This window comes from Pelophylax lessonae (genome assembly GCF_965119305.1).
Source record: "Pelophylax lessonae genome assembly, chromosome: 1".
Lineage (NCBI taxonomy): Eukaryota > Metazoa > Chordata > Amphibia > Anura > Ranidae > Pelophylax > Pelophylax lessonae.
The window spans coordinates 59,569,106-59,590,514 of NC_138768.1; the positions used below are offsets into that span (position 1 = coordinate 59,569,106).

Sequence of the window (21,409 nt, forward strand, 5' to 3'; positions counted from 1 at the left end):
ATATCCATACACATCCACTGCCTAATGGCCCTGTAACATATTTTGCACCTCCTTATAATGTCCTCTGGGAGTTCCCGATTTCCTTTTCCCCCTCACTTATGTTTATTTGGAATGAGTGGTGCATGTTGCTTGTGGTCATGTGCATTTCTCTATGCACACTACACATCCCATAGTCCATCTTGGAAGTGAGCAAGAGAAGGTGGCTACATTCCTACTAGTGATCGACTGATTATCGGCAAAACTGATATATATCGAGGACCGATCTGCACTTTCCCCGTATATATATCAGAATCTGCCCCTGAGGTTACTGATATTGCCGATATTTCGGGAAAGTGCATGTACCGGAGTGATGACTGCAGCTAGAGGCATCACCCCGGTACCAGCGTCCATAGCCGACGGTTGGCTGTCTTGTAATGACAACTGATGCGGCTGAGAAGCCGCTCGGCTGTCATTACAAGGAGCGGGAGGGGACGTCCCCCCCCTCCCGCCGCCTTCCGCGGCTCGCCCAGGTCTCCCGTCCCACTGGGAGACCCGGGCAACCAGCCTGTACGGCCGCCGAAGAGAAGACCCGATCAAAGCCGCATTCGACTCTGATCGGGTCTCCATGTAAAAACCCGGAAGTGATGTCATGACATCACTTCCGGGTACTCGGCACTAAATAAAAAAAATATACAGCATTCAAAACAGCCAAACTTGGCGTTTTGAATGCTTTTAAGTGCAGAGGAGGAGTTTGGGGTCTTTTATACCCCCAGATCCCCCCACAAGAGTACCTGTAAAAAAAAAAAAAAATTTAATGTACGAAAATATCGGCCAATATCGGCCAATACCGATATGCGATGACCAAAATATCGGTATCAGTATCGGCAATAAAAAAACGATATCGGTTGATCACAAATTCCTACATACAGTACAACTATGGAGACCAGACACTGCCACCCTCTAAGCAAAAAATAAGAATTTTAGAGGCAGCTGAGAGCAACAGAAGGTACTTTTTTGAGGAAAAGAGGAACTTCAGTCCCTCATAATTTGACCCCGCACCCCTTCCCAGCACCATCATCTTGATGCATGCGCAGATGCACCAAAGGACTCTTCCCAATTTCTGGGATGCAGCAGAGACTGAGGCACGTCTGTACACATGGGGGGTTTCCTGCACATACACAGGCACCCTGAGATCCTTGAGCTCACACCTGCATCATCTACATGATGCAGCCCTGTGGCACATCTATGCATGCCATCACCTCCTAGGGAGCACAACGTCATTCTTGCCAGCACATTTTTTAAATCTAAGGGGGAAGGTTGGGGGAAACCATATGCAAGTCTGTTGCTTTATTGGGTGAATTTCCCCTTCAAGAATACATACTTGAATAGAATTTTATTAAAGCTGAACTTTAAGTTGCTGTAAACCTCAGACATGAAATATGAACAAAGCATATCCCCCATATCTCTCTATAGTGTGTACTTGTCTCAATTGAAAGCACTAATGTAATTTCTGTCTGCTGCTTTGTTCCTCTGCTATCAGCATGAGTCACTTCTGACAAGTTTTTCTTAACACCAAGAGAAAAAAGGTGACAGAGGAGGGACCTCCCGTAGATTAACAGCCTCAGCTCTGTTCCTGTGTGCTGTGTGAAGTAGGGTGTGTCCCTTCCCTCCAATCGGCTCTCAGAGCTCTCCTAACTGAGCTCTGCAGAATGTAACATCAGCTCCCCATCCCCTTTTTTACTCAACTCTCAGACTTTATAAATCCTGGACTTTGAATGGATATAGAGAAGAGAAGAATACAGATAGCCAGGTAACCTTTATGCAGGACGATTTGTTTTATCCCTTTGTATCACCTGAGGATAGTCCCTTCGTTGGGTATATGTAAGGGTTTACAACCACTTTTAGTTTACAGCAGAAGCTGTAATGTTTCAGTATTGCCATCAGTGCTAAATTGGTACACTATTGTAGCAACTTTTCTATTTAATTAATACTGCATTATACATAATCTTAAATGTTCCATCATCCGCATTTTACTGGGCGGTGTTAAAGATGAACCCCAGGCAGACATATATTCAGGATATATATACAGTATATATATAGGAACTATCAAATTATCTTTAATTTTGTTCAACCACTCATGTGATCTATTTAAAAATAAAAAAATAATTAGGCCTGTTCACATTTGGGTGATTGGGAAACAGTCGCAACTCACATTTGGGTGCCATTCGTCCAGAATAGCACCCCTAACACAGTGCAATTTTACCATACAAAAGGTATGAGATTGCAGCAAAACACACGAGTAAAATTGGGCTTGGCTCAGGGCCAAAATATGGTTCATGCACTTCTTTGGCGTGACAAATGCACATGCAATGTTATTCACATGAACAGGCAGCCCTATGCAAGACACACGGAAAGGCGTGTGAATCGTGCAATTAAAATCGCAAGTTGGAACCCATGTTTCCACTACATGACATGTGAACGTAGCCTTACAGCTGTCCTCAAAACAGCAGGTGATTGGAAAATTTCTGAGGATACCAGTTCCGACAATAACTGTCATAAGCTTGCCATAAACTAGTCGATTTTCGAACGAACATTTGTATGAATATGATCATTATGTTTGATGACTTAATGAATGTTTAAAAGTACTTCAAAATTTTGTTTGCTTTTAAAGTGTTTGTTACCCTATAAAAAAAAAAGTGCTTGTGCTGTGTAATTAGGCCCCCTGTATCACCTGAAATACCTGACTGATCCTGCCTGGTTTTGCCCTCCCCCCCCCCCTGTAAACTGACCATGGTTTATGATGGCCGCTGAGCCCTGACACCGTAGTCAGTTTACGTGCCTCTGTCATCTGCAGCTCTCCTGTCGTCCTCCATCCTCTCTCCCCCCCCCTCCCTGCCTGTCTGCTCCTGTGTAAGTGCCCACCCCCTCCCCTCCTGCTGCTGAAATCCTGTGTGTTTCCTAATGACAGGTGCTCCAGTCTTTATGTTTTATAAGAAACCTGATCTCAGAGTGCTGCTTGGCGCTCACGTGACCAGTGGGCTTTCTCCTCCTCTCCTCCTTCCGTCCTGACTGATGTCAATGGGGGAATCTTGGCTCCTCCCACTGCAGCTGTCAGACGAGAGCCGTCCGGTCACGTGAGCACCGAGCGGCGCTCTGAAATCACGTATAGACGGCATTTTATTTGAATAAATGACAGAGACAGGAGCACCTGACATTAGGAAACACACAGAGTTAACAACCACTTTAACATTCCATTTTGCAATAAATGTAATTTCCGGAGTGAAAACTGTACAAAATACTTTTGTACGAGAAAAATCATCTTTCAAAATTTCTCGGCACTCTAACGTTGATTTGACTCCATTAACCATTAGAAGACCAAACAATCATTGTGAAAACAAAAAATTAGAACAAAATTCTTCTTGTTTATGACCAGGTAAAGCATGGATTCCCCCTCATTTTGGAGGGATTTCCTTTCACTTCTGGTTGTGTCTCCAGGAACAGAACAGACAGCAAAAGAAAAATCTGACGAAGAATCTAACCCTTCCCTACTCTATCCAAAACTTACATGAACTTTTGGATTTAGATACACTTTAAATTTTCAGAAAACTTAAGAATTTGAGTTTAACAAAAATGTATTCTCCCAGGGCAAGGCATGGATTGGGGTTGTCGATGATGGCAACACTGTCACCACCTTCAATGTCACAGCTGGCCAGGTCATCTTCTTCCCAAAGAACACATTACATTGGGTGAAGAACGTTGGAGATGAAGATTGCCTCTTCCTTCTCTTCTTTACCACCCATGATGAGCTGAAAACCCTTGATGTGGATGATGCTTTCTTTATGACACCAGAGGACATTGCTTCCCGATCTCTAAAGGTACACTTCAGTCAAAAAGTTAAAATAAATCATTGAATTGGAAGCTGGGAGCATATCATACTGCTCAACTCTTTTGTTTTCAGAGATGTATAGTAACTAAGTAGAACTACTTCACTACTGTACTTAACTACCGAAAGGCGGTATCTGTACTTTCCTAGAGTAGAATTTTTTTCTCCTACTTCCACTTTTACTTCACTACATTTTTTCAACGATTTCAATACTTCTACTCCGATATTTTTTTTTGTGCTGCATAGTTACTCGTTACTATAATAAAAATTACCACTGCCAGAACAGTAGATGGCAGGTTTCATGAAGCTCAAAACATGTGTATTATCAGCGCATACGAAAATAAATGCTACTGTATGCATAAATAAAAGCTGCATTTGAAATAATAAAAAACAATATGATGTTCAAACTTTTGACTTCTTTCTTTAATAACTACATAACACAGTACTTGTACTTTTACTTTCAGTACTTGAGTAGCAATTTATTTTTTCAAAACTACTGGTACTTTTACTTTCAGTACTTGAGTAGCAAAATTCAAAAAAAAAACTACTTGCAATACTTAAGTACAAAAAATGTTGAATACTTTAGTACTTCTACTCAAGTCACTTTTTGATTGAGCACTTCCACTTCTACTCAAGTCACTTTTTGATCGAGCACTTCCACTTCTACTCAAGTCACTTTTTGATCGAGCACTTCCACTTCTACTCAAGTCACTTTTTGATTGAGCACTTGTACTTTTACTCAAGTATGGGTTTCGAGTACTTTATACAACTCTGAGCTCTTCACATTTGTGACTAAATTCAGCAACTGAACTTTGGGGGGGGGGGCAACTGAACTTTGGGGGAGAAGCAAGCATAAGAGGGTGGGTCAAGGTGAGTCAGATTATCTCAATGGGTGGACATAAAGATAGGGAAACTACCAGAAACATTTTTTCCAAAGTTTCTTTACTGTTTGATATCAAAATTATAGTAACAGGTCCTTTGTGTATTGTTAAAATTGTATTTTTTGGTGCCACATTTCAGCCACGTGGTGGGGTGGAGTTCATCCGAACATTTAAGAGACCAGAGGAAGATCAAGCAGTAAACCTCCCAGAAAATCTGGTGGAACTCATCCAGAAAGCTGACTATGTTCAGTCCAATGCCTCTGACGTTTGGCGGTACTTTTATGACTTGAAAGGTAATTATATTTATTGAGCACAAACAGCTTAATGATTATTTAAACACTATGAGGTTGATTTACTAAAACTGGAGAGTATAAAATCTGGTGCAGATCTGCATAGAAACCAATCAGCTTCCAGGTTTTTATATCAAAGCTTATTAAACCCACAACAGTAAAATCAGTCTGTATATACAATTAAGCATGCTTGCTATACTCACTGCGAAACCTAAGGGACTAATCTTCCACATTGTGTAAAAAGGCTTTATGATCCTGTCTTCTCTGATCCTCTCCTTCTTTTACTGTCCCCAATCCATCTGTTAACCACTTGCCGACCGCCGCACGACTATCTACGTCGGCGGTCAGCCCCTCACAGGCAAACTAACGTAGGGCTACGTTGCTTGCTTGTGAGGGTCTAGGGAGCGAGTGCACGCTGCCGGAGGCGCGCTCCCGCTCCCGCGTGGTCACGGACCCCCCCGCGCGTGTGACCAGCGGACCCGATGTCCACTCGGCGATCGGCGGGGGAGAGGGAGAATGTCAGGCAGCTTGTGTAAACAAGCCACCTGTCATTCTCCTCGCTGTAAAGACACTGATCACATGGATCTACTATGTAGATCCGTTGATCAGTGTCCTTACAGCTCAAGCCACAGCCAATCACAGTAGAAAGCATGCCCCTAGGGACACACACAGCCCCTCCCTTCCAAATAAAGTTAACCCCTTCACTACCAGTGTATTTTTACAGTAACAGTGCATATATATAGCACTGATTACTGTAGAAATGTCACTGGTAACCCCAAAAGTGTCAAAAATGTCAGTCAAGGGTCTGATCTGTCCGCCGCAATGTCGCAGTACCGCAAAAAAAATCGCAGATTGCCGCCATTACGCGTTAAAAAAAAAACAACAAAAATGACATAAATCTTTCCCTTTGTTAGTAAACGCGATAACTTTTGCGCAAACCAATCAAAATACGCTTTTTGCGATTTTTTTTACCAAACATAGGTAGCATAAAACAAATTGGCCGAAAATGTTAAAAAATTTTGATTTTTACATTTTTTTGGGGGGGAATTTAATATAAAAAAATGTGAAAAATATTGCTATTTTTGCAAAATTGACGCTCTTTTTTTGTTTATAGCGCGTGATCAAAAAATCGCACAGGTGATCAAATACCACCAAAAGAAAGCTCTGTTTGTGGGAAAAAAAGGACGCCAAATTCGTTTAGGTACAGCGTCGCACGACCGTGCAATTGTCCGTTAAATTCACGCAGTGCCGAATCGCAAAATACCCCCTGGTCGGAATGGGGGTAAAATCTTCCGGGGCTTAAGTGGTTAATAGAACAGAGCCTTGGGGCAGGCTGCACATGCTCAGTTTGGTGTGTATTGCTAGAGAGTTATTTTTTTTCTTGGAAGGGTGCATGTGATCAGCACAGGGCCAATCAGCACTGTCCAGACAGAGGGTCAGGGGTCCTGCAGCCTCATAGGACTGTCAGAGGAAAATAAAAGCTCCTCCTATAAGCTTTAACTAATGCTCGGTCAGAAACTGATCAAAGTCACAAGACTGTTATATACTGCTGATGAGAAAAGGTATTCAGCAGTTTATATTTACTAAAATAATTGGAATTCCATGTTCTGTGTACTGTGGGAGACCAGATATCGTGATTGCAGGCTTCTGGGTTTTGTAAATCTTTAATTAAATAAGCTAAAGTTAGAATCTTATTGGCTACAAAGCACAGCTGCACCAGATTTTCCATCCTCTGGATTTACAGAATACCTGATCTATATCCTTGTCCCAGATCAGTGACTCAGTGTACTGTTGCAAGAGGGCTGGCATGAGAATAATTTATCTACCCCAAACTCCCCCCCCCTGTTTTTTTTCTCATGACATGTTGGCTTTAAAAAGCTATAGCATACAGCAGGGATCCTCAAACTACGGCCCTTCATACTGGGTAATAAATTCATCCACAGGTGCCTCTTCTACAGTAGTAATCCTAGTGCTTTTTCACCTACACTGAGTCTTGATGTGTTTTGTTCTTCCTATGTTGCAGAACTACACTTCCCGTGAGGCATTTTAAAACTCTGACATTCACAGACATGGACTAGGCATGATGGGAATTAGGGATCGACCAATAATCGGCAAAGCTGTTTAATCGAGGGCCGATATGCATTTTCCCCGATATATCGGAATCGGCCCCTGAGGTTACCGATATTGCCGATATTTCAGGAAAGTGCGTGTACCGGAGTGATGCCTGCAGCTAGAGGCATCACCTCGGTACCGGTGTCCATAGCCGACAGTCGGCTGTCTTGTAATGACAACCCGACTTGACAGAGTACACTGGAGAAATTGTATTCCTGACCCCCTTACAATTTATTGTCCCTACCAACTGCATTCAAGTCCACACATTGCAGGACCAGTGTGGTTGGGAGCCAATTAGCCTACCCATAGGAGTTGTGGAAGGAAACCCATATGAAGAACACAACCCACCAAGACTCAGTGTAGGTAAAAAAGCACGACGGTTACTACTGTAGAAGAGGCACCTGTGGATGAATTTATTACCCAGTTGAAGCAACAATATAATATTATGACAAAAAGTCTCAAACAATGTATCTTGATAAAGAAATATTTATTTAAACACCATTAATGTGTTTTGTGACAAATGGTCACTTCCTCAGATAAAAGCTGTTAACAGAAATTTTATAACAAGTAAAAATTACAAATAAGTAAAATGTGTAATATTTTATTTAATGTATTCATGTTGTACATATATTAATATACAAAAAAGTACCTTGAATAATGAATATTATAGATATCCTACCAAAGACAGAAAGATACTAAAAAGAAACCTTGAAAGTGTTCCTTAGGAAAAAAAAAAGAATCATGATCAGTATTATAAAAAGATCACAAAGCAATACGTATTATTTTTTATTTATTTTTTATTTATAAAAACGTATAATAATAAGTTTATGTATGATAATATTTTATTTATATAAAGTAACAAAGATAATCAATACATTAAACATATTTAAGACAACAGAAATAAGGATAAAATGTGCTACTATAATAATATCTGAAAAGCAGGATTAAGGGGAATAAATACAGCTTACAATTAATTTGACTGGCTAAATGAGTGAGATATGTAAGGAATGGTATCAAAAAATATCAGAATGATTACTTCTACATTCGATGAGAATGGAAATGGGGTCATCGATGACAGAATTGGAGTATATAATAAATGACATAGGAATGAAATATAGATTTTTGGATGATGAAACAGGAAAATAAATCTAATAAACATAAATTAAAAAGAAATGCATTACGTAAAATTGTGAAATTGTGGTTAATTGAACAAAATAAATATTACATTGTTATAAATATAATAAAATGAGAGATAATAAATCAAATACAGCAGGTGTGGTATTGGGAGTATGTGATAGATAAGAAGATAGTAACTAGTGTAAACTCAGGTAATAATAATAATATAAACTTATTGTAATATAATCATATATCTAGGTCTATAATTTTGTAGAACTGAATATATTATATATTAAGTTAGTAGGTCAATTCTGTCATTTTAATTAACCCATCAGAATAAAAATCTAAAATGCCTCGTCTTTAGATTTCTGAATCTATCATATAGATTTATCGTTTTTCGGAGGTTGGTACATCCTCAGTAGGGGTGACGGAGGCTATCAGTACATTTCTTATGTGAAAAAACATAATGCTTGGGTACATTATGAATGAGAAACCCTTTGGCGATGTTCGTTCTATGTTGTCCAGATTTATGATTATGTTATTCAGCTCAGCTTATATTATTGCTTATATTATTACCTGAACACACATCGGTTACTATATTTCTATCCATCACATACTCCCATTACCACACCTATCGTGTTTGACGTATTTATTATCGCTCATTTTATTACATGAATAACTATTTATTTTTATGTCATCATCTACAGTTTTAGAATTCTAAATGTCTTGTTTAATTTATGTTCATTAGATTAATTTTTCAGTCTTATTTCATCATTCAGAATCTATCACCCCTGTCTTTTTTTTATTTCTGTTATATACTTTAATTTTGCCATTTATTATATACTCAAATTTTGTCATTGATTATTCCATTTTCATTCTCATCTAGCTTATTAATATAATTTCTTATTATTTTTTTTATTTTTATTATTTTTCTCTCATTTTTACCATGGTTATAATAACTAATAGTGAAGTTTGATGTTCTAGATTAATTTATGTTCAAGTACAATGTAATTCAATTATAGTACAATTAATTTATTTATTGCACATCGTTCTTGATTGTCATTTTTCAATAAACTTTTATTGTGTTTTTCAAAATTACAGCAGTATAATATGTATAGCTGTGACAACGTATAAAACCGTTTTATTGCCAGTAAAACAAAGTATCAGCCATGTTGTGTCTTGTGAGATTCACAGTTCAGTTGTACAAGCAATATTTTAGTACAGGAATACTGTACTCCCGTTGTATATACAAACAGAGACCCACCCAACCCATATACTATTATAGGCTTATTAGTATAGGCTTAACAGAGGACAAATGATTTTCAGGCTAAAATAGGTAAATGCCCAAATAAAACGGAAGCTCAGAATATAAGAGTTCAGGGGCATCGGAAATGTTGCGGGAGTCACAATAGCAACACGGATAGAAATTAAACCAAGTAAACACTACAAAACCACATAAAAAAGAAAGGTAACCATAAACCCTAAAAATCAATTTACTATAATAAAATCAAGCGTAGGTATGTAATAAAATGGGTACAGGTCACTACAGATATAACTGAATACCTCCACAAACAATAGAAAATATATATTAAAAATATATATACATGGGAAGTGAGTAGACAGGTCTATAAAAAGATAAAGTAAGGATGCAAGGCTATAAGGCCGGTTAAAGGGTTTGTTTTAGGCCAAAATGTGTACTGGCCTCAAAAGTATATACATACCTCTTAATATAATAATGGAAAAAAATATCAGAAGGAAATTAAAGTGTGGATGAGGCCACACATGCCAATATCTCTGAATGACACATAATAGAGGGTGCTAGATACTATACCCAAGGGGACTAGAAAAAATAGAATAAATAAAATATAGACAAAGAGCTAGACAAAGGCTATCTATATACACTTATAAAAAATTGTTTCGGATAACCATAAATGCTACAGAATGGGGGGGGAGAGAAAATGTTCAAAAATTATTGATAAAACAGTTCAAATCGAAATCGATATTTAAACCATGCGGTGTGAGGGTGTCCATAAGGAACATCCATTTGGATTCAGGTTGACTCAAGGTTCTAAATTAATGGCTTCTTCACCAATGTTTGATATAGGGTGTGATGCCTCGAAATTTCAAGTGTGTAGGGTCTTTGTTGTGGATTACAATTTAACTAAACCCCTTAGATTTCAGTCAACTCAAATTAAAATTGGAATTGATTTTCATCAAAGTTTTCCTATATTGACCTAATTCTAATTTTTTAAATTTAGTTTTCGTCACTGGAAACATGCAGCTGATAAAAACTATGATGAAAATATTTTTGTCGATTAAATTAACACTAGTTCTCTGGATTGTTGCAATTTTGGATCTTTGGCCTATTGGCTGCATTGCTAAGCTATCTAGTGGTCAGTAACATTGGACCCAGATGATCCATGTGCAGTATTATCAGCCCAGTTAAGAACTCATACTGTAGGATCAGTAGGCTGCACATGATCTGTATTTCCATGTCCCGGTCTGGCTCGGTGTCCCGAAAAAAGGTCAAAACAACATGTTGTAATATTTTCCTTTACTAAGCTGAGCTATGCATTACCTGGAAACTATGAATAGGGGGTTTCTTTAGCTGAGAATTTGCAGACTTCAGCGAAGGGGGATTGTCTCACCTTTCATTCCAATTATAGAAGAAAATGCTGACACATTTCTAGGTTAGCTGTAATGTTTTTCTACGTGAGGATTTTTTTTACTACCAATCCAAGAGTCAAGATGATGAAATAAATTGGTGTGTAACGCTTTAAAATGGACCACATGGTTATTCCTATTTTTTTTTCTTTATTTATAAATTTGGCATACAGACAGGAATAAATGGCTGCAGTACATAAAAGCAGAGAAAGGCAGCCCACAAATGCCAAAATAGGATTAAAAAGTAAAATAACACAACCAGTTATACAATTCACAGTTATGCCGTAGACCTGAATAGTATGAGAGATAAAATAATGCCTTCCACATCCTGTCTAAGCTCTTTATTAAAACAGGAAACAAAGTTGCGACACCTGTCAACAACCACTAATAAGAACATAAAGGAATGACAAAAGTGTATGGGGAAAAGAGAAAGAAGAGAGACGAGAAGGAAAAAAAAAAGAAATTAGTGAAGGGACGAGGAAATGGGGGACACACAGTTATTCTAATATTTTGTATAATATGATAGCAAGGTGAAGTGGATGTAAACCCTCACATATACCCAGTGAAGTGGACAGCCTCAGATAATACACAAAGATTAAACAAATCTCCCTACATACATTTTATTTGTATCTCTGCTGTGCTGTCTTCAGCTTTCTATATTCTTTAGAAAGTGTACATCGTGTTAGAATTTGTTCTTCCTGTTTCAGCTGTGGGAGTGGAGTCTTGGCATACACTGTGTGTAAGCTGATTGGTGGAAAGGCACACACCCCCCTCCACATAGGCAGAAGAAGGAAGAAATATACAGAGCTGTGCTGTGAATAGACCTGCTCTCTGTTTATCTATCTCTTTGCACCGACCCCAACACACATTTTCAGCTGCTTTTATCTCCTGTGTCGGAGAACTTGTCAGAAGTTATCATGCTGATAACAGAGGAACGGAGCAGCACAAAATCACGTGACTTAAAAGAGATAAATAAACACTACAGATATGTATGTGCCCAGGTCAAATTTCATGAATCGTGTTAACATTCACTTGAAAATGAAAAATTAACAAAGCATATCCTTCTGTAGTGTGTATGTGCCTAAATCCAAAGCACCTAGTGTGATTATCGTCTGCTGTCTCCTTCCTCTGCTATCTAATTGAGTCACTCCTGACAGTCTATGCCTAAACCAGACAATCCTGGGAGATGGCTGATGCTCCCCCTCCCCTCAGTACACCGCAGGTGATTGACAGCCTCAGCTGTGCATTTCCTTATGAGACTGTGCAGAGGGGACTCAGGTCCCAGATTATGCTCAGCTCTCTGCTCTATGCTGTGCAGGGTTTGATGTCAGATTCCTGCCCCCTGCTTTCTGGGGCTCGGAAATGCTATGTAATTTCGTGACATTGAAGGGCTGTAGAGACGACAGGGCTGCAGATAAACAGGTGCAAGTTATGTAGGAGGGGTTGCTTCATATTGTTTATAACCTGAGGCTAGTAATGTCAGTGGGTATATGTATGGATCTACAACCACTTCAAGGCTGACGTTTTTCTGGAAGAGATCTCTAGACCAATACCACAGCAGAAAGTATATTTTTAATATATTGTATTAAAGTTGAAACCAAGCTATGGATAATTTATTACATAGGTACATTCATTCGGCCTAAACCAATGTAAGTATGAACTGTATATGCCATACCTGTGAAAATGAAGAATCACTGTAGTAGTTGCTGCTACTACATTGATCGCTGCTGTCTTCCAGGTCCCATGTAGAGCAGTTGCCTTGGTGCCTAGTGACCACAAAGGGTTGATCGCTTAGCATGGCTGCCATTCATTTTTCTTCAGGAAGTTTTTTCCTTTATGTTCAACAAGTGATCTTGCCACTAACATGCTGCCATATGGTAACAATGCTCACTCACTATATTGTAAATACATAACACCTGCCCCTCACTACTTCTGCATAACCTGGGGGGGGGGGGGTGGGGGGTAGTTCTGTAGTCCCTTCAGGTAAACTGGGCAGGGCTGAAAACACAGCTTTGGATTTCAGTTCAGCACAGGCAGTGTTGTCAGCTTACAGGAAGATAGGAGCTCACTGAATTTTTAGGAGTTTGACAGTTACATACTTAGTGAGGTTGAAAAAAGACATCAGTCCATCCAGTTCAACCTATGATGTGTGTGTGTGTTTGCTGTTAACCGTACATTGTATACCCCTGTATGTTGTATGTTGTACATTGTATACTCCTGTATGTTGTGGTCTTTAAGGTGCCCCTCTAAACGTTTTTTGAAACTATCGATGCTCCCTGCTGATACCACTGCTTGTGGAAGAGAATTCCACATCCTTACTGCTCTGACAGTGAAGAACCCCTTACAAAGTTTAAGATTAAACCGCTTTTCTTTTAGTTTTAGTGAGTGGCCACGTGTCTTATTGAATTCCCTTTCTCTGAAAAGTTTGTTCCCTATGCTAAGGTCAACCAAATGGTATTTGTACATTGATATATCCCCTCTAAAGCATCTCTTCTCCAGAGAGAATAAGTTCAGTGCTTGTAGTCTTTCCTCATAGCTGATGCCCTCCATTCCCCTAATTATTTTTGTTGCCCTTCTCTGGCCTCTCTCCAGTTCCAGCACATCCTTCCTGAGGACCGATGCCCACAACTGGACAGCATATTCCAGATGTGGCCGGACCAGAGTCTTGTAAAGTGGGAGAATAATCTCTTTATTTCTGGAGTGAATCCCCTTTTTTATACATCCCAGTATTTTGTTGGCTTTGCTTGCAGCGGCTTGGCATTGCATGCCATTGCCAAGCCTATTGTCCACCAGGACCCCCAGGTCCTTTTCCATCTTAGACTCACCCAGAGGTTCCCCCCTAGCGAGTAACTTGCGTTCGTATTTCTGATACCCAAGTGCATTACCTTACATTAAACCTCATCTGCCATGTAGTTGCCCACCCCATTATTTTGTTCAGGTCCGCTTGTAAGGTTTCCACATCCTGCATAGAAGATATTGGCATGCTTAGTTTAGTATCATCTGCAAATACCGAGATTGTGCTGAATATCCCATCCTCTAGGTTGTTATTGAACAGAAATAACAAAAAATGTTTTTAAAGGTATATTATACCAAACCAAAAGAGAGCAAGTAATTAAAGTTCATTGTTAGGGTTTACATACCCTTTACCAGTTAAGGACACTGGACGTACTGCAGATGTCCAGAAAAACTTCATCAAAGTACCCAGAACATCTGTAGCACTGTCTGTCCTTCTTGCCCCCCCTCAAACTTTTAATCAATTTCAAAATGACAGCCGGGAGTTGTATAACCACTTGACCTCCGGAAGATTTACCCCCTTCGTAACCAGGCCATTTTTTGCAATACGGCGCCGCATTATCTTAACTAACAATTGCGCGGTCGTGTGACGCTGTGCCCAAACACATTTTTTTCCCCACAAATAGAGATTTCCTTTGGTGGTATTTGATCCCCTCTGCGTTTTTTATTTTTCGTGCTATAAACAAAAAAACCCAACAATTCTGAAAAAAATATATATATATTTTTTACTTTCAGCAATAAAACATGTCCAATAAAAAAAAAAAAAAATCAAATTTCTTCATCAATATATATTCTGCATGTTTACATGTTTTTGTTAAAAATCCCAATAAACTTATTTTGATTGATTTGCGTAAAAGTTATAGCATCTACAAACTATGGGATATTTTTATTTTTTATTTTTGTACTAGTAATGACGGCTATCAGCGGGACTGTGACATTGCAGCAGACAAATCAGACACTAACTGACACTTTTGACACTTTATTGGGGACCAGTGACACCAATACAGTGATCAGTGCTAAAAATATGTCATTGTACTAACGACACTACCTGGGAAGGGGTTAACATTAGGGGCGATCTAAGGGTTAACTGTGTGCCTAACCAATGCTTGTGTACTGTGGGGGAGGTGTTTTTACTAAGGGAAGGCATTGATCCATGTTCCTGCTTTGCAGAGACACAGGATCCATGCCTTACCTGACAGAATGGTAATCTGCATTGTCTACATAGGCAGATCACCGTTCTGCCTGTGTACTGAACGATCAGCAGGTGCCGTTGCACATTGGGTCCGCAGAACCCGCTGATCAGCTCCCGCTGTGTAAAATCACAGTGGGAGAGAACCACTGGCGGCGCACATTCATGCCCGATACCCGGAACTGCAGGATCACGTATATATATATATATATATATATATATATACACACACATGATCCTGCACAGTGCGGCCGCCATGCAGCAATAAAACTGCTATAGGGTGGTCGGCAAGTGGATAAAAACAGTGACCGTAGAAGCTGTTGCTGTTAACACTGTTCATAAAGAGTAGACAGATACAAAGTAACATTATTACTTTACTTTATCTACTCAGCTTCATTCATTTGCAAATAGAAAGGATAAAAAAATAAAAAAATTTTTTGAATAACTTGTTCCCATTGAACCCCTTTATTAACTGTAAGCATACCCTATTCAACCTAATAAAACCCCTTTTTCCCCTTCTCACCTTAACTATTTTCCTGCCAACTTTTTTCTTTTATTCCTCATTTTCTTACTATTAATATTTAAACTTTTTAAAACATTTTTATTAATTTGTTAGTTAATGTTTTCAGTGTTGCATTGCAAAATAAAAAAAAAAAAGCTTTTACTTATTTGTAAAATAACTTTGCAGTGCTTTGTACCAAAATTATAATTTTAGCTTAATTTTAAATTGGGGCGAAATATAGAATACAATGCATAGCTTTTATCTACAGTAATACTTCTTTTTGTAAAACTAACAGATTTATTTACATTTTTTTGCCTATGGATTGCAAAAAAAATATTATTTTTATGCTTTTTTGCAAGACCTTATCACTACAAGAAAACCTAATTTTTCCTAAAGAAAAACAAAATGTATATGTATTTTTTATTCTAAGGAATTCCATAGTTGTTGCCAAATCAATAGACCCATAGCAGAAAAGAAAAAAATTGCTCTGGTCCATAGGTGTACAGGTGTGAGAGATAAAGTGGTTAAAGTAGAACTATAGGCAAAACATCTTTTTTTTTTTTTTTTTCATTTTGTCTAGAAAAAGTGAGGGTTAAAACCCATGCCATTTTTTTTTTTTTTTTGCCATCTGTGTCCCATTGGGGACTTTTCCTTTCATTTTCTTTCACATAGCCAAAACAGACACTGATAGAAAATCCCTGCAAACTGAGGAAATCCCTGGTGTTCTCATTGGAAGATTTCCCATTTATTATTTTTCTTGTAACAACCCAAAATGTGGTATTTTCTTTCACTTTCAATGATAATGGTAAACAGGACAAATAGAGAGGGTGAATCTCCCTAATAGGGGGCACAGACAGCAATAAGAACTGACAGTTTTCTAATGCTTTTCCACTTTAACAATAATTAAAAAAAAAGATTAGCCTTTAGAAATACTTTAATATTAATTAATATTTTACTTGCAGTACTGTTTTTGGCCTGCAGATGTCACACTTAACGCAAAGTGAGCTATACACACTTCATGTAATGAATGATCTATTTTCAGGATCCAAACAATACAAATTCCCCGGAGGAATTATTCAGTGGGCCCGTTACCGCAAGAATGGAAATGGTTTAAACGCTACTGAGAAAATCTACAGTGAATCTGTCAATATGGTAAGATGATTTACTTTGTTTAACCTAAAGTGAGGCTGTTGATTTAACAAAATATTACTGGTGAAATACCTGCCCTTGTATTAATATAGAACTATAGGCAAAACTTTTTTTCTTTTTGGGTAGAGCAAGAGAGGGTAATAACCCCAGTTGGATAATCCTCATCACTACTGACTGCATTGAGTATCACTGTGACTAACCGTTCCTTTTTTCGCTCTCAGCACTCTGACACCCTCACTCTGGCGACATTGAATATTACCACCAATGGACTAAGACAGCCTCATTTCCACTTCAACGCCCATGAAATGGGATACGTTATCAGCGGCTGTGGACAGGTAAGTGTTCCCGGATTTCTATCTTGTTTATAGGAAGTTAGTGGTTTGTCTTTGTCCCCATGCTGCCTGCAATCTGTATATTACCATTCCCCAGCACGGTGCTCCAGGCAGAGGATGAATGTCATTACTTTGACAGCGTTCACCAGCCGGGCACAGTACCCTCTGGTAGCTGTCAGACTTGGCATCACTGGCAGCTTTGGTCCCTACTAACAGATTACTCTGATCACTATGTCAGTTATGCTAAACTTTTCTGATCGGCTTATATTTTTCCCATCCGGTTCTGCCTTTCCCTGCTAACATGCTATTCAAACTTTTGAATGAAACCTTTTCATTACATACACTATATTAGCAAAAGTATTGGGACGCCTGCCTTTACACGCACGTGAACTTTAATCAATGGTGGGGGGGGGGGGGGCAGCCTGTGCGGCGGCCCCGGGCGCAGTATTCAGAGGGGCGCAGTTTTGTATCTACAGCCTGTCACCTTCCTGTGTGTTACTAGTGCAGTGCTGTGTGTACTGACAGGTACCGCGCCACTCCATCGTTAGCACAAAATATTGAACAGGTACCGGCCGCCCCGTCCAATGACAGGCTCAGTTAAATCCTACCTCTGGTCCCAGACTTCACAGGAGCTTTCTATGGTGAGCATAGTGGTACCCCCCCCCCCCCCCCCCAGCCTGTCCAGCCACTGTCGCAATTGGAACTAGCAGTTGGGAGAGTGTGTCATGTATCTGCTGGATAGGGTTGGGTGGAGGAGCATTGCTATGGGTGGCACAGGCTGTGCATTTCCCCAGCTAATGTAATTTCTTCCTTGGCTTACTGATTTTCTCAGAATATACAAGTCCGATTTTGGGCATCCCCTGCAGCAAAAATGTTATTTTTGGTGAGATACCTCCAAAGAGAAATCACATCTAAAGGGATGTAGGCCCTGCCACTTACCTCATTAGAGCCCTGCAAGTGCAGCAGCTGATTGATAATTGTAAAATCACTCTCAATAGATTCACTTCATATTTCTTCACAATAACAAAAGGTACTAATCTGCAACAAAGTTTGTTAAAACCACTGCAAAGTACACAGAACATCCAGAGGGGAATGTTTTTTTTACTCAACAAAAGTGGACTTACACTTTAAAAGTTACTGCTCAGCTTTTGAAACAGTTCCACAATCTTACCCTCAAAGGGAAAGGGGGCGCTATAGTAGGAAATAATCTCCAGATCAGGATATATGGATCGTTCCCTGCTATTTATGATCAGTTTATGTGGAAGGCGAAAGGACTGAGATCAGATTGACAAATGTGATTGAAGTGTTTAAGTGTATTATTGGTAAAACTATGGACTAATAATGCTTTACTTGCTCAGATTGGGATAATTGGAGAAAAGCCGGTTCCAGACTTTAACATTGGTATAGGAGATGTGTTTTTCTTTCCGATCGGGACTCAGCATTATATCAAGAGTATCTGTGATGAGGATCTCTTCATGATTCTGGCCTTCAGTACTGGAAACCAGGTGAGATATTCTAATTGTTTCCCCAATGTTTCCTTTTCTCTGAGCTTATTGCATCATTTATGGAAAGGACACACAGATCCCCTCATCTATCATACAAAATCTTCTAGAGGTTCTGTGTAACCACCCAGATGTGATATACACTATATTGTCAAAAGTATTGGGACGCCTGCCTTTATACACACATGAACTTTAATGGCATCCCAGTCTTAGTCCGTAGGGTTCAATATTGAGTTGGCCCAAACTTTGCAGCTATAACAGCTTCATCTTTTCTGGGAAGGCTGTCCACAATGTTAGTGTGTCTATGGGAATGTTTCACCATTCTTCCAGTAGCGCATTTGAAGCGCATGGACCTTGCTTTGTGCACTGGTGTGCAGTCATGTTGGAACAGGAAGGGGCCATCCCCAAACTGTTCCCACAAAGTTTGGAGCATGAAATTGTCCAAAATGTCTTGATATGATGACACCTTAAGAGTTCCCTTTACTCGAACTAAGAACTAAGGGGCCAAACCCAACACCTGAAAACAACTCCACACCATAGTCCGCCCTCCACCAATGATTTGGACCAGTGCACAAAGCAAGGTCCGTAAAGACATGAACAAGCAGGTTTGGGGTGGAGGAACTTGACTGGCCTGCACAGAGTCCTGACCTCAACCCGAGAAAACACCTTTGGGACGAATTAGAGCAGAGACCGCAAGCCAGGCCTTCTTATCCAACATCAGTGCCTGACCTCACAATGTGCTCCTGGAAGAATAGTCAAGCATTCACATATTCCCATAGACATACTCCTAAACCTTGTGGACAGCCTTCCCAGAGGAGTTGAAGCAGTTATAGCAGCAAAGGGTGAGCCAACTCAATATTGAACCTACAGACTAGGACTGGGATGCCATTAAAGTTCATGTGCGTGTAAAAAGCATACATCACCCTGGGCAGAAGTCAGACATGGGCACCGGCAGTGTAAGTACTGGAAGATCAAACGCCGAATACCCGCTGTGCAGTGTGTGGCAATGGCCGGAACCAGCGGCGCAGGAATAGACTGTCTCCGCTGTGTTCCGATGCGATGACGTGTGACCAGAAAGACGTTACTCGCTGTGAGGAACCAGGGTGGAACGCAATCAGTCTTGTTACCGTGACTAGGCTGCATATCCTTTTCTGTCCGTTTGCCATTTGATCCGACCTACCGGACAGATGGCGAACTTATCCCCATCTGTCAGTTTTTAGCGGACCGGATCGGATCCGAACCCGGCGGGTAACAGTGGACACATGTCTGCTGACATCCACCACCCCTTAGAGAACAATAGATGGTCCAACCGGGTCCACCTGAAAAATGGACAGGCGGAACCGATTGGTCCGCTGGTGTGAAAGGGGCCTATGGCTGATGCTGCATACAGTTTAAATAGCTCCCCCAGCAGGAGTATTTCTTAGTAATGGAAATGGTTTGTTTGCATTAGCATGTTAGGCTTTAATGTTAAGTTGGAGCTTAAGTTTAGCAGTTTGGTTGAGAATTGGAATTTAGCTGTAAGACAATAGGTTGAAGGCTAATGATTTGGTTGGCAGGGTTAGAAGTTAAAGCTTAAGTTTAAAGCAGAACTTCAGCCAAAAATTACAAGACAAAAATTTGTAAAAATGTTCACCTTCAATTGGGAGATTTCCCACACAGTACTTTTTTCAGCCACTAGATATCTGCAGTCTAATAGTAAGCAAAAATGTACCCACTTCCTCTGAGCCCAGGTGGTTCAGGTTCATTTTTGGACCCACCCAGGCCTATGAAGCAGCGTAGTGATGAGCTCATCAACCTGCCACTCTGCTCTCCCCTGTTATCAGCATGCTTCATGTCAGCACATTAACTGATTGGCTCCTTGTGCTGTTTCTTCCTCTCACACACTGATATAAGGTTACACTGCTTACATAAAAAAAAAAAAAGCATGTAAGGACGTCTAATCTATGTATGCTCCATTACTGAAACATATGCATATACTTTAGTTTGGCATTGTTTTTTTTTTCTAAATGTCTTTATGTGGTTTTGGCAGCTGGAGACTCTCGACATGGATGACTATTTCCATGCAACAGCAGACCATGTCCTGGCCCAACTCTTCCTTAAGAAACAGGATGAATTTAAGAAGATTCCAAAGTTTGATGAGGACCAAGCCGTCAATGTACCATAAACCACTCAATATATCACATGCTTACACTGTATCAGTGCACAGAGGGACAATCACTGACACAAGCTGACTTCAAGGACTCCGTTCAATGTGGAGCAGAAATATTGTATCAGTGTCTTCTGATATAACCAGTGATACAATGAGCCAGGAACTTTGTGATAAAGAAGTTGAACATTCTGCAGTGTCAGCCTAAGTCTCAGAAGCGTACCTCTCACCTCATAATGACCAAGTTTTAGGAATGGTACTACTGTACTCAGGTTGCTTTCAGTAAACCAAATAACATTTCAGAGGTCCTCAGATCCATTGGCCAGACTAGTCATGTTTTTTTTTTCCTATTTAATATGTATGTTGTATATTATTTTATTTTTTTTTTCACAATGGTACGTGAGATATATACAGTATATTAATGAGGTTGTATCTCAAGAGATAAAATGCAGAGTTATATAAAAACCCAGCAAATACGCATAAAGTACAATTTTATTAAACCACTTTTTTTATATCTATTTATTGAGACATTTACAACTAATGCCCCGTACACACGTGCAGATTATCTGCAGACTTTTGTCTGCAGACTTACCAAAACCATATAATATGAGGTCAAACCTAAACACTTTCAATTTGTATGCAATTCGGCAGGCCCTTGCACTACATAGAAAAGGTAAGTCTGCAGACAAAAGTCTTCAGATAATCTGCACGTGTGTACGGGGCATTAGATCCTATCTTAGATCTTTACCAGTTGCACTGAAAGTGATCCATGATAAAACCCCATTCTGCATAGGTCAAGTTCCATTCCAACATTCCTAATCCTCAAGCCTCGTACACACGCAACGATTATCAGCCGACCGATCGGCCGTCT

General features: G+C 39.7%; 1 protein-coding gene across 1 annotated transcript in view; it reads left to right on the forward strand.

Annotated features, from left to right (window-relative positions):
- Nucleotides 1–20,866, forward strand: part of DYNAP (dynactin associated protein) — a 41,157-nt gene extending 20,291 nt beyond the window's left edge. Inside the window, exons 4-9 of the mRNA XM_082253698.1 lie at nt 3,624–3,854; nt 4,883–5,036; nt 16,452–16,561; nt 16,780–16,893; nt 18,249–18,395; nt 20,422–20,866. Coding sequence (XP_082109824.1) covers nt 3,624–3,854; nt 4,883–5,036; nt 16,452–16,561; nt 16,780–16,893; nt 18,249–18,395; nt 20,422–20,556 — 891 coding nt within the window. The 3' untranslated portion in view covers nt 20,557–20,866. The remainder of the gene's footprint in view (nt 1–3,623; nt 3,855–4,882; nt 5,037–16,451; nt 16,562–16,779; nt 16,894–18,248; nt 18,396–20,421) is intronic.
- Nucleotides 20,867–21,409: the final 543 nt, after the last annotated feature.